Genomic DNA, 13,333 nt, shown 5'->3' on the forward strand with positions numbered 1-13,333 from the left:
GCATCCTTGTCACTGGCCACAGGTACTACAGCCCTGCAGACCACCCCAGTCATGAGGCAGTCCCTGACTTGTCCTCTCCACCCTATGGTCTGGGGCATCATTCACCTCCAGGCAGATGGAAAGCCTCTCCCAGAGCTGGTGGTGCTCAGCACTGGGAACATCTGGGGCTCTTCTCATGCTGTTCCCTCCAAAATCAGCCACATGTCAGAGCTGCATCAAGGGATGGTCAAGCCAAGAGAGACTGTGCAAATGAACTTTTCTAGAGAACTGGGGTTTGCATGAACTCACACGTCCCAAACCTGCTCCTGAAGCCACACACATGTCTCCAGAGCCTGTCTTGAAAGAGACATGCTAGAGAGACAACAGCCGTGCTAAGGAGGTTGCAAAATCCCCTGCAGAAATGCCTGCACCCGCACTGGGTTAGAGCTGTCATCCCATTTCCATAACATAAGGAATAACATTTTATTCCTTTTGCAGAACAGAAAAAGGAATAAAACAGTTTTTTTTCCCGGTAGTGCAACCCATAGAAATTGATGCCAGGATGCGGGCAAGCAGCCGGTGGGACTGGAGATGTCTTGCCAAGGAATCAGTGCTGTGCTTAGCATGGGTCAGCCATGGTGGGAGGTAAGTTCCATCCGGGGAAGATGAACTCCTTGCTCTCTGCCTCAGCACCTTTCCCACATCTCATCCTCATCACAGAGGGGAAACAGAGATGATATCCATGTTTATGTCAGAGGTCTGGAGCTTCCAGCTCACTGGGCACTCCTTGCCCACCAGATAAACATTCTGCCATTTTTTGGCACATCTCAGGTGTTTTTTCCTTTTCCCTTGTAAACATAAACAGGAGCCAGTGTAGCTCACTGCTGATTATTTTTTATGTGACATCTTGATCTGTGCTCCTCCTGCACCACTCCCTCCGGCAGCAGGGCTGACAAGGATTACCAGGAGGCAGTCTGGGACACCATGGGTCCCCACTGGCCATCCCAACACCCATCCCTTTCTTTTGGGGGCTGCTCCAGACACATAAAGCATGTGCTCTCACACCACATTCCTGCAGCAACCATCTGCACAGTCCAGTGGCTCCAGGGCTGCATGCATGGGTAGCAGTCACTCGCACAAGGCCACATGCTTTGTAAACACCCAGGAACCCTGTGTCCACAGATCAGCTGCCACAAGTTACATGAGAAAAATGTGGCTGCAAAGGGAGGAAAAGTCTGGAAGGCTGAAACCAGACTGGGGCAAGCAGGCAACTCTGGTTAGGAGTCATCGCTAGATTGCCCCATGGCTTGAGATGCAGTCACATTTATTTAAGGATGGTCCTGCCTCTGCAGCTCTGTGCTACCCCAGTTGTTCAATCCCACTGGCTTTGTCCCACATCCTCACATTCCCACAGCATCCTCATTTGACCCCTGCCAGAGCCAGCACAGGGGCAAAGGTGGGCAGGCAGTGCAGGGAACAGTGCCCAGCTGAGCCATACCCCACACCTGCAAAATGGGGCAAATCCACGTGCACTGCTGGGTGGGCACCATGTTTGTCCCAGACCGGGTAAAGCCAAAAAAGCATCCCCAAAACTCACTGCCTGTTCGCTGTATCTCCACCTTCAACACTCAGCAGCGTCTATTTCAGATCCAGACCCCGGGTAAACCCCAAACAGTGACGGTGCTGTGCTGGGATGCAGTGCCCACACCAGGACGTGGTACCCACACCGTGCCCTGTCCCAGCAGCAGCAGCAGCAGCCGCCACGCCGTGGCATCGCCACAGGTTTCTGTTTACCATCATCTTATTAAGGGATTATTCAGGCTGCGGTTTCCTCGCGCGTCCGATCTGTTTGTGCTTGCGGCCGGTGGCTCGCTGCCATCCCCTAAGCTACACGCCGGGCTATATAAGCGACCTCGCCGCCTCGGCGGCGGGAGGCTCGCACACAGCCCGGCTCCGCTCGGCGCAGGGGAGGTTTCGGTAAGCTGCAGCTCTCTCTCCTTCCCAACCGCCTGCAAATCCCTGAACCCGCAGCTGACAAGCCCCAGTCTCGCCCGCGGATCTCAGCTCGCTTGGCGGCTCCGTGGCGAGAAGACGGGACTCTCCTTAAGTGGGGTTTTTATGGCTTTTTAGGTAAGAGAAAAAAACCCAACCCAATCATGCTGTTTTTCCTTCTGTAGTAGATAGTGGTTATAGAATTCTGTTGCGCTAAGGCGGTGTAATTAAGAGCGGCTGCGATTGAAGGTGAGGTGGAAATTAATTAACGGGCAGATGACGGCACAGAGGCTGAAAAACGCCGATGGGGATGCAGTTCCCTGCGTCCCGCTCCTCCCTTTCTTGTCCCAGCTAATGGGCTTGGGAAAGGGTTACTGGGAGAGCTGGAGCGGGGTTTTGGGGGGCTTTGCTTACGTGGGGCTGTTTCATCTCCGGCGGTGGCTTCCTTCCCCTGCCAGACAGGGGACACAGGCAGCTCCAAACCTTCCCTGCTGCCAAGATCTGGCTGCTTGAATCCCCCTTTTCTAGCACCGTGTGTCTGGGTACAGAGGGATATATCCCAATCGCAAACCCAGTGCTGAACAAGTTGCAGTCAGCTCCAAAAATAGTCGCCAAGTGGGAAACAGGAATAATTTTTTCCTGGTTATTGTCTGACTGCAAGTTCACAACCCCACCGTAAGCCCACAAAACACCGCTCATGTGTTGCTTGTTATTTTTGCTTGACTGGGATTTGTTGAGCCATAATCAAAGTATTTCCTAGTCCCACATTCCCCAGTCTCAGAGGGGATGGTTAGTACCACTTACAAATAACAGTGTTCTCACCACTGGCTGCTCTTTGTCAGCCCCATTTTATGGGTAAACTGAGGCACCAAATGGCTGGGGCAATATTCTCCCCTCCTCCCAGTTCATTAATTTTGGGTCCATAAAATAAAGCACCTGGAATTCCAGCTGTTGTCATTAGGGATAACACCAGCTCCACAGGTACATTCAGAAATTAAATACTCAAATGCTTGATGCTCTAGGGCAAAGGGACTCACTGAAAACAAAATCTGAAGTGGCTGAGCTGGTGAATACTGACACAAAACCTCAGTCCCACATCTGTGCCTGTAGGAAAAGGAAAATATTGAGCTTCTTGCTACATTTGCAGTAAAGACTTGGCTTGTGAATGGGGTTTTCTGCTTTCAGAGGTGCTCAGGAGCCTTCCCTCCTCACTCTCTGGGATGTACTGGGATAAGATGCTATCCTCACACTATGCCCAGTTTGCAGGCAGAAGGATGGAGGCATGGGGCTGTCCCTGCTCCTGTGGGGAGCAGAGCTGGGTGCCAGGGAGTCTGCAGAGCTGCGTGGGCTGTGAGAGGTCCCTGCAGAAGTATTCAGGCTGTTCCAAGGCATGTTAAGGAGATGCTGTTACAAAGCAGTGCTCTGCAGAATAGATTTGGGCTCAGATGTGATGGTGAGAAGCAGGGGGGATGTGAGCACAGATGTGGAGCCCCTGCTGCTCCTCACTGTGGAAGTAAATGAAGAGCTGCTGGGGGTGGGTGAGCAGGGGGTATAAGTGGCCCTGTGGCATGTTTTGGAGTGGTTCAGCCTGGGAGAAGCTCCCCAAAGAAGAGAAGCAGGACCTGGGTGAGCTTCAACAAGGTCAGGCTTGTCTCTGCAGGACTGGGGAAGGCGTGGGACAGCTGCGGAAACTCCAGGAAACTCCACTCCTGGTCACCTCTGGAGAAAACGATGGTCACCATGAAAGGCTGGATCCTCCTCCTCCTCCTCCTCTTGGGAGCCACATCTGTTTTAGGTGAAGGTTAAACATCTCTATTCCAGTCACTGTGCTGTCCCCTGCCCATGCCAGTGCAGGCACGTCTGTCGGCAGCCGCTGAGCCAGCAGACACAGCCCGACACTGATGCTGGGTGCTGGTCTGGGTCACTGCGGCGTTTGCCCAGCCAGACAACTTCCACACAAGGACTGGCTCCCATCCAGCCAGATGAGCAAAGCCAGTCTGTGAGACAGTGAGCCTCTGGTTGACCAGGGATGAGCTCCCCAGCTCACGGGCCATGCTGGGACCATCCCTGCCTGCTGTCCCATGAGACCCCATAGTGTCCAGTCTGCACCCACAGGGGAGAGCTGGTGCTGGGGCTCAGCTGCTCAGTTTGTATGGGACCAGTCCCAGCAAGCACCCTAGGAACCAGCCATGGCCATCAGCTCCTATCGAGCACTCAGGTGGATAACAAGTTCAGAAACCAGTTCTTGTCCCATAGAAACAACAAGTACAAAACAAGTTTTTCTTCTATGCTAAGGGAAATAGAAAATTCGTATCATACCTGAGCTGCAGAGATGCTGTGGGATATCTCCATTATGTCCTTCTCTTGGCATCTCCTGTGCTGCATCCTACAGGAGCTCTAACCAGCCACAGTCCAATGAGAAAGCTGTAATATTGAGCCTAAGGATGCCCAATTCCTTGAATCTAATTTATTCTTTCTTTATTGACCCTCAGGACAAAGGATTCTGAAACCAGCCCTCAGCAGGGTCCAGATAGGACAGAGAACCTTCAGCCCGCTGGTAATGCTCAGCTTGGAGAGTAAGTTAATTCCCACTTTGGGTGGATTTTCCTTGCTGGACAATTTTCCCAACAAATTACAACTAATCAGTATTATTTGAGTAGAAGAGGACATTTAGGGTTAGAATCATTCTATGATTTAGGCAATGGAATAAATGTTAATCATTCACAACCTCCTGTAGGGTTTTGGCTATCATTGACACACGCTGTTGGCTCCTCTCCTGGAAAAGGGAAGGTCAATGTGTGACCACAGCCCCAGCCCCTGTGGGAGGCACGCGCAGGCTGGGGGGGTGAGAAGAGCCCAGGGATGGGCCAGAACATGCTCTGACCTGCCTTTACCCTGCCCAGCCTGTCCCCACACCCTGGGCAGTTTGTGACACCATTCCTTTAGAATCAAAGCCTGTGGGGGATTAATTACCTGCAGAGCCCACTCTGCTCATTAATCCCGGGGAGATGCCCTGACCTCTCATCTTTACTGTCCAGGGCTCACAATTTAAATTCCAGCAGGCACTGAAAGGGTTGGCCATGCCAAAGGACTTGGGGATTTTCCCAGTCTTTTGCCCAGCTCCCAGCAGCTCTCTTAGCCACTGGGAAGAATCAAAGCACCAAACCCACGGACACTGAGAGGTCCCCTCCACTTGCTGAGAGGTATTTTTTTGAAAACTAACAGTAAAATAGTTTTCCTCTCAAAGTGGATAGCACAAGGCAGTGATGCTGGGGCTGGTTCCCTGGCTGGCAAACCCTGCCTGAATCATCCCTCTGCCCACAGGTACGAGGAGCAGCTCTCGCCGTGGAGACCCAACCTTCACCTACGTCAGACGCAGTATGTTCCTGCTGGCCATTGCCCTGGGCCAGTCCTGTCCCTTCCTATGTCCCCACCAATGCTTGACCCTTCAGCTTCTACCTCATCCTCCACTTTCTGCTTTTCCTCCTGTCAAAACGCTACCCAGAGCTATATAACGCCATTTTTCCTCCACAGGATTCTCCTGCTCATTTCCTATCATCACCAGCCCTGTAGATTAAAGCAGCTGATCCCAAACAAGCTTAGGATCTTGCTGAGATCCCACTTTAATCTGTTGCACATTAAATTTTTGCTTGGAGCAAGCAAAAATAGGAATTTATCCACAGGATATGACCACATCCCCAAGCCCACCTCTTCCTGCAAGCCTCAAATTGCTAACTAGTAAGTCATGGATCCCACTACTTGGGATGCTGAACTAGAGATGTCGTGCCAACAGATTAAAACCTTGCCCATCTAAGCCAAGCAATTACCTCAAGCCAGACATGAAGCTCCCATATCTGTTCTGATTTAAACAGACTTTTCTACCCACCTGCTTTTATAAGCCAGGATTGTTTTCAACCACCCATTCACAATTTGAACAGTCCAGCCCTGTGTCTGTCTGCCTTTCTAGGAAAAAAATTAACCTGCTCTATTACAAATTGGGTGGAAGAATAGGTACAGGAGATGACATAGCACACATCTCCAAGAAACTTCATTTTTAGAAACTTTAGTCACTAGCAGATCCTCATAAACATTATTAAAACACTCTCATTTTAAAAAAAGCCCAAACCACAGACTTGGAGTGAATCTCATCCATTTAAAGCAGCTTAAATTAATAACATCTAGTAGCCTGGTTAAAGAAAATCCTTTCAAAATCTAACCTCATATTAAACTCTCAATGTGTTTTGCAAATTTTCTCTGTTTTACCCATCAGCTGGCTCCTGACATGCTCACCCTGCTCGGTAGCATCTCAAGCTTCTGGTTTGCACTCAGTAAAAGTGGTGTTCACAATAGGACACATGCTGCCCCTATAGAAAACATATGTTGAAATTTGGTTAAAGACATTCAACATGATCATACCAACAATTTTACCCTTTTTTTTGTAACTATTTAACCATTTTACTTTTTTTTTAAACTATTTAATGACATCTGAAACAGACAAGTGTTGCCCCTCAAACAACATTTAAATGAGAATGTGTGTTTGATTTCCTTGAGCCAAAGTTATTCAACACTAAGCATGAGCTGCCTGCACTTTGCTCCCCTTGGGTTTATCTTAATCATCCTGAATTTGGAAGCCTATGGGGAATTAAGTCAGAAGCCTACAGATGCCTTCTCATGCTTTAATTCCCAGCTCCCTAAACATGCTTTGAGTTTGTTTAATCCACGTGGTGTGTAATATCCAAATGTATAGTCTGAGCTCTATAGAAGCTGCTAAAACCCAACTGCCTGTTTTTGGGCAGCTGTCTGTGTAATGTGCCTCTCAGTAACGCACCACTGATGTTATTCAAGGTCCACTGGCTCAAGATTCAAAAAGGTTTTTGTCTCCATGGTCGAAATGGAGCGAGTGCTCAGCAAAGTGTGGCCAAACCGGGGTGCAGAAGCGTACCAGATCCTGCCTAGCTGAGCGCCTCTGGGGCGTGCACTGTAATGAAGCAACAGAGGAAGGGCGGCTCTGCATTGGACATGTTTGCTCAGGTGCTCCTATAACCTCACTTACGGGTAGGGGAGGATGTTGCTGTCTCACCACTGTCCAGGTGTTGTACTCTGCTGTCATTTTACCATCTTTCTCTTCTTTGACAGGATTTAGTGATTCCTGAGTAGGGCTGGAGAGTACAAAGAGCAGAGCAGGGAGAGTTTATAGCCAAACACAAAGATAACAGGGATTCACAATAGCTTGGGGATATAGAAAAAAAAATCTCGTTAATCTTGTTATAACAGCAGCTCTCAAGGTGGAGTCAGTGCCTCCAGACAGCTGTGTCCATGCAACCTCCAGGAAAGAGATGATTTGGGAATATCAAATTGCCATAGTCCCTGCTGAAGGGGCTTGTAATTAATTATATTATTCTTATAATCCCCTTTTAACCAAATAATTCTGAAAAAGTTCTGAAAACATGTTTTGTGCAGAAAAGTGGTTTCAGGTTTTCCCTGATTTCTTACATTTATTTCTGTCTTTGAAATATCACACAGCTCCTATACAGGAATGCATGGTGATTGTAAAAGGAATGACCTGAGCCTTGGGAAAAGATAGATTATTGTTTAGGATAAATCACAGGTAAATGAGAACAGAATCATATTTGTGAGCACAAATTTTAAACCCATCAGGTAATGTTCACTTGGCAACTACCTCACATCTTGCCCAAGCCAGGATACCATTGAATAAGGGCAGACAGCTTTTGGAATAGACCAAAATCACAACTTCTGGGTATGCACTAGTAACAGAAACCTAGAAAGTTTATGACATTGAATTTGTAGTTTTGCCAGGGTTGAGCTAAGAGCTCACATGCTGATCTGGATTCAAATTTCCCTGAAATTCAGCCCTTTGGGGAAGGTAAATAACAGTTCCTAGCTGTAATTATATCCATGTGGCTGATTTCTACTAATTGTCAGGTTCAAAATGACATTGTCCCTGCCTTTCTAATGCACAGCTGTGGATAATCATGAAAAATATGTTTTGGATACAATTTACTCCTTATGCACTATATGCCTTATTGCATCTAAATTAAAAGCAGATGTAAGAACGTGCTGTGAGTGTTGTGGGGAATTGGGGCTGGTTTTTGACCTATCTGCTTCTCCCCCAGCCTGCAACATCACCTGCCCCATGGGCCGTGTCAACGCTGACTGTGACACCTGCATGTGTGAGGATGCCACCCTGCATGGGAAGGTGTCTCTCGAGGATGGGTCACCTGCTGCTGATGCCCGGGTCTACCTGCAAGCCAAGAAACTCAAGCTGTTGACAATGGCTGATAACAGAGGCATGTTTAGGATCCCAGGGATTTGTCCTGATGGGAAAAACACCCTTAAAATAAAGAAAGCCAAATATGCAACAGCAACTGTCACCGTGCCCGAGAGCAACCGAAGAAACCTGGCAATTCAAGTGCAGCTGCATCGATCAGGTAGCCCCAAAGAGGGGGAATGCAGGAAGCTTCATGCAGGCATCACAAATAAACTTATGAGACTTGTGGTCTTATGAGAGGAAAAGTAATGAGATGGCCTTTTCCTTCCCCTGCAGGAAAGCCCTACGTTTTCAGGAGCCCTGAGGACAAAGCCAGGAGAGTGGGACAGAGTGTGTCACTCTGCTGCGACGCTCGAGGGAGCCCAGCTCCCGACCGCTACCTCTGGTAAGGATCTTGAATTTGATCTGCCAGAAATCTTAGCTGTCCCATGGATGCCAGTTTTATCTCCTTACCATCTCCATAAATGGGGAGGTTTAGCTATAAAACAGTTAAATGTGCTGAGAACTGATGGCTGCAAGTGATGGCTTCCTCATGATGGCACAGCAATGTCATCTGCTGAGGGATTCACTGGAAAAACACACAAAGAAAAGAGTTTAAAAACCTCATCAGACACAACTGGCAATTCTGCCTGCCTGCCAGCTGTCCAGCAGACACATCACTGCCAGGACTAGGGGAAATATTTTTAGGTGATGCCTCCTAGACATACTAAAACCTCAGGGAAACTGAGGCAGGAAATCTGGCAAAATCCACATAGTAGGACGCAGGATTAAGCCATTGCTGTGCTCCAGACAGATGGTCAATCTCTGTCCCCTTAACTGTTCCTGGCAGGTACCACAATGGCTCACTGCTGGATCCCTCCTTGTACAAATATAAAAACAACCTTATTCTGAAGAACCTGAAGAGAGAACAGTCAGGAGAGTATTTCTGCAAGGCCAGCAGTGCTGGAGGGTCAGCAAAGTCTCAAGTTGCCAAGCTGGCTGTCATAGGTAAGAGAAAATGTGCCTGATGTTCTCCAAGCAGCTGGGGAGGTGTTGGTGTGCAGGAACCAGAAACTGTGGTACATCTGGTAAAGAAACGTCACAGGAAAAATACTTGAGGTTTATATCATTCATCTGTTTGCAGATAAGCTTGAGTGAGCTGGTTATGAACCAGATGCTCCCTACAAACCAGAGCTCTGGATTGCAGGTGGCCTATCAACCTCAACCTGCTGCTGTCAGGAGATTTTTCACTGTACTTGCTGCCTGACAGTGGAATATTTCTGCTTGTTTAGGGCTGTTTTTAAAGTCTTGGGATATATTCTAGTCTTGCTATAGTCAAAAAACCAAGCAGCAGCAGAGCATCTAGCTGAGGGTGAGCTGGATGACCATAGTGGATAAGCAGGAGCAGAGAGGATCCTGCAAACAGCTCTTCATCAGGGTCCTAAAGCTAAAGCTGAGCTACTTGCTTCACTGAAATGAGTTAATCAGCTCACCAAAATCCTGAAAAAACCTCACTGCTTTTAGAAGCGATGTTCAGGAGCAATGATTAGGAGCTCTGAGGTTTCAGACAACATAGCAATGACTGTACAATTATTTCATGCTGCTCATTAAGAAATCCTATTCAACAGGAACAAAAGAGGCAGCCTGTGACTCCCAACCTCAAAGCCACCTCATCCGACTTCCTCACGATTGCTTCCAAAAAGCAACAAACTCCTTCTATTATGATGTGGGCAAGTGCCCAGCAAAGACCTGTGCGGGGAAGCTGGATAAGGGACTTCGGTGTAAGGACAATGTCTCCTACTGCTGTGGGGTATCCAAGATGGAAACCAGGGACATCTCCTGTGATGGCTACACGCTCCCCACTAAAGTCATCGTTGAATGCGGTTGCAAAGTATGCACCGAGACCAAAATAATGGTTCGAGGCAGAGCCACAGCAGCAGATAATGGTGAGCCACTGAGGTTTGGCCACATCTACATGGGCAACAAGAGAGTGAGTATGACTGGCTACAAGGGAACCTTCTCCATCCACGTCCCAGCAGATATGGAGAGACTGGTTCTAACTTTTGTGGACCGGCTGCAGAAGTTTGTGAACACAACAAAGGTTCTGCCCTTCAAGGAAAATGGAGGTGCTGTATTTCATGAGATCAAGCTACTAAGAAAGAAAGCCCCTGTTACACTGGAATCCACCGAAACTAACGTGATTTCTTTGGGGGAAATGGAAGAAGATGATCCAATTGCTGAATTAGAAATTCCTCCGAATGCATTTTATAGGAAAAATGGAGAGGTTTACAGTGGCAAAGTGAAAGCCAGTGTGACATTTCTGGACCCAAGAAACATCTCCACAGCCCCTGTGACACAAAGTGACCTGAACTTTGTAGATGAGGAAGGAGATGTATTTCCGCTCCGCACATACGGCATGTTTTCAGTGGACTTCACAAATGAACAGGGCACCGAGTCCCTCAATGCAGAAAAGGTGAAGGTTCATTTGGATGCTGCTCAGGTCAAGATGACAGAGCATGTGCAAGAGATGAAGCTTTGGTCCCTGAACCCAGAGACAGGCTTATGGGAGGAAGAAGGGGACTTCAACATTGAGAAAAGCACAAGGCGCAAAAGGGAGGAGAGAACCTTTTTGGTTGGGAACATGGAGATCAAAGAGAGGCGTCTTTTTAACCTGGATGTCCCCGAGAGCAGACGGTGCTACGTCAAAGTCCGAGCCTACAGAAGTGAGAGATTTTTGCAAAGCGAGCAGATCCAAGGGGTTGTGATTTCTATTATAAACATGGAGCCAGAACCAGGGTTCTCCTCCAACCCCAGAGCATGGGGCCGTTTTGACAGCGTAGTCACTGGTCCCAATGGTGCCTGTGTGCCTGCCTTCTGTGATGAGCAAAACCCTGAAGCCTACGGAGCTTATATCTTGGCAAGCATGGGGGGTGAAGAGCTCGAAGCTGTGCCCTCTGCTCCCAAACTCAACCCTGCTGCTATTGGGGTCCCACAGCCATACCTCAACAAGCTCAACTACAGGAGGACAGACCACGAGGACTCCAACATCAAGAAAACAGCATTTAGCATTAACATGGCCAAGCCAAGCCCTAATTCCCCAGAAGAGAACAATGGCCCTATTTATGCCTATGAAAACCTCAGTGAATGTGAGGAAGCTCCACACAGTGCTGCTCACTTCAGGTTTTACAGGATAGAAGGAGACCGGTATGACTACAATACTGTTCCCTTCAGTGAAGATGACCTCATGAGCTGGACCGATGACTACCTGGCGTGGTGGCCCAAGCCCATGGAATTTAGAGCCTGCTACATTAAAGTAAAAATAAATGGACCTCAGGAAGTGAACGTAAGATCTCGTAACATGGGTGGGACACACCCACGCACCATCGGCAAGCTCTATGGCATCAGGGATGTGCGCAGCATCCGTGACCCCCAGCAGCGGGACGTGTCGGCAGCCTGCCTGGAGTTCAAGTGCAGTGGAATGCTCTTTGACCAGGACCGTGTGGACCGCACGCTCGTCAAAGTGGTCCCGCAAGGCAACTGCCGTCGAGTGAGCGTAAACAGCATGCTCCACGAGTACCTGGTGAACCACCTCCCCATGGCCACCAACAATGACACCAGTGAGTACACAATGCTAGCACCTCTTGACCCACTGGGACACAACTATGGCATCTACACAGTCACTGACCAAGACCCGAGGATTGCCAAAGAAATCGCTCTGGGCAGGTGTTTCGACGGCACATCTGATGGCACGTCCAGAACCATGAAGAGCGACGTTGGTGTTGGGTTGACGTTCACCTGTTCGGAGAGGAGCACAACAGAGCAAAGCATCTTCCAGTCTCAGAGGAACTTGGGCCAGCAGTCTCAGAGGAACTTGGGCCAGCAGTCTCTGAGGGACCCAGGCCAGCAGTCTCTGAGGGACCCAGGCCAGCTGTCTCCGAGGGACTCAGGCCAGCAGTCTCCAAGGGACTCAGGCCAGCAGACCATCCTGGTTCTGCCAGGGCAGAGCCCTGCATACCGGAGGCCACCAGCAAGCCGCCGAAACAACCAAGCCAAGATCCCGATGATAGGTCAACGTCCCACCTACTAGAGCTGTATAGAAGCACTGGTAAAGTCACTCATGCTCAATTAAATATCAATTGAAAGTAACACCAACCTGCTAAATAATGTCATTGAAAGCTGGTAGGTGTCATTATTTATGAGACATAATTAAGGTGCCATTTTTTTTTCCCCACCAGAAAGGAAAGACATAAGGTGACAATAGGTGGCCAGCAGAGGTAGTGAGTTTGTCTTATTAAATGCATCCATAAAATTCTTCTTTCTGCCTGACATTAAACAGCTTCACATGATAGCCTAAAGGGAAGACTAAACACATGATTCAATAAAGTCATGTACATAAAACATTCTTCTGTTCTGCATCTGCAGACTTTGCCAGCCCAAGTACCTGTACAGTAGTTGGTAACATGAAAAGGAATAAACTGATTTCCTCATACTGAATTCAACTGCAAGGTTTCGTACTTGAAATGTAAGTATTTTATTTATTTCTAGCTTGTTTTAGAATGACTATATTCAAGCTAAACTACTGGCAGCTGCATTTCTAAGAACTCATATGCTCAATAGCACAGAGAAGCCATGTGGATTTGTAGGCTCCATGTAGATACAGCTAGAGTTTTCTCTTGCTTCTTGCATTATTTAACAAGAAAATCCAAGCTCTACGATAGGGTAGGTTAATAAAAAAAGTAATTTTGTAACTTCGACGTGTGTCACTTTTGTGTTTGAAATGCCCAACTAAATAAACCACACGCAGAGCTGAGCAAAGAATAACCTGCAGGATTTCATCTTTCTGTTCATAGACAGCTCACAACTTTATCAGTGTGAGACTGATCCTGGATATGGGTGAGGGGTTTTGTGGGTGCCTGACTCTCCTGCAGCTCCAGGGTTTGGCCATGGCATGCTGCAGTCAGGGAATCTCTCCCCAGGTTGACATGTGTAGAGTCAGCAATGGTTCTGGGAGAATCAGAGCAGCAGGTCTGGGCAGGGATGACTTAAAGGGTGGCACAAGATGGAGGGAAAAGAGGGCTGGGAATTCATGCTTTA

General features: G+C 48.2%; 1 protein-coding gene across 3 annotated transcripts; it reads left to right on the plus strand.

Moving 5' to 3' along the window:
- The first annotated feature begins 1,888 nt into the window (after positions 1-1,888).
- CILP (cartilage intermediate layer protein) lies at positions 1,889-12,991 on the plus strand. Of its 3 annotated transcripts, XM_058847182.1 has the most exons (10): positions 1,889-2,109; positions 3,632-3,766; positions 4,464-4,547; positions 5,296-5,349; positions 6,817-7,002; positions 8,106-8,420; positions 8,537-8,645; positions 9,090-9,247; positions 9,868-12,090; positions 12,139-12,991. In XM_058847182.1, exons 2-10 carry the CDS (start codon positions 3,703-3,705, stop codon positions 12,324-12,326), a joined length of 3,381 nt encoding a protein of 1,126 aa, XP_058703165.1. In that variant the 5' UTR covers positions 1,889-2,109; positions 3,632-3,702; the 3' UTR covers positions 12,327-12,991. The 3 variants fall into 3 exon arrangements, with proteins under 3 accessions (XP_058703165.1, XP_058703163.1, XP_058703164.1); XM_058847180.1 differs by having other exon boundaries at positions 1,890-2,109; positions 9,868-12,991; XM_058847181.1 differs by having other exon boundaries at positions 1,894-1,956; positions 9,868-12,991.
- The last annotated feature ends 342 nt before the right edge of the window (positions 12,992-13,333 follow it).

This window comes from Poecile atricapillus, chromosome 11, assembly GCF_030490865.1.
Source record: "Poecile atricapillus isolate bPoeAtr1 chromosome 11, bPoeAtr1.hap1, whole genome shotgun sequence".
Lineage (NCBI taxonomy): Eukaryota > Metazoa > Chordata > Aves > Passeriformes > Paridae > Poecile > Poecile atricapillus.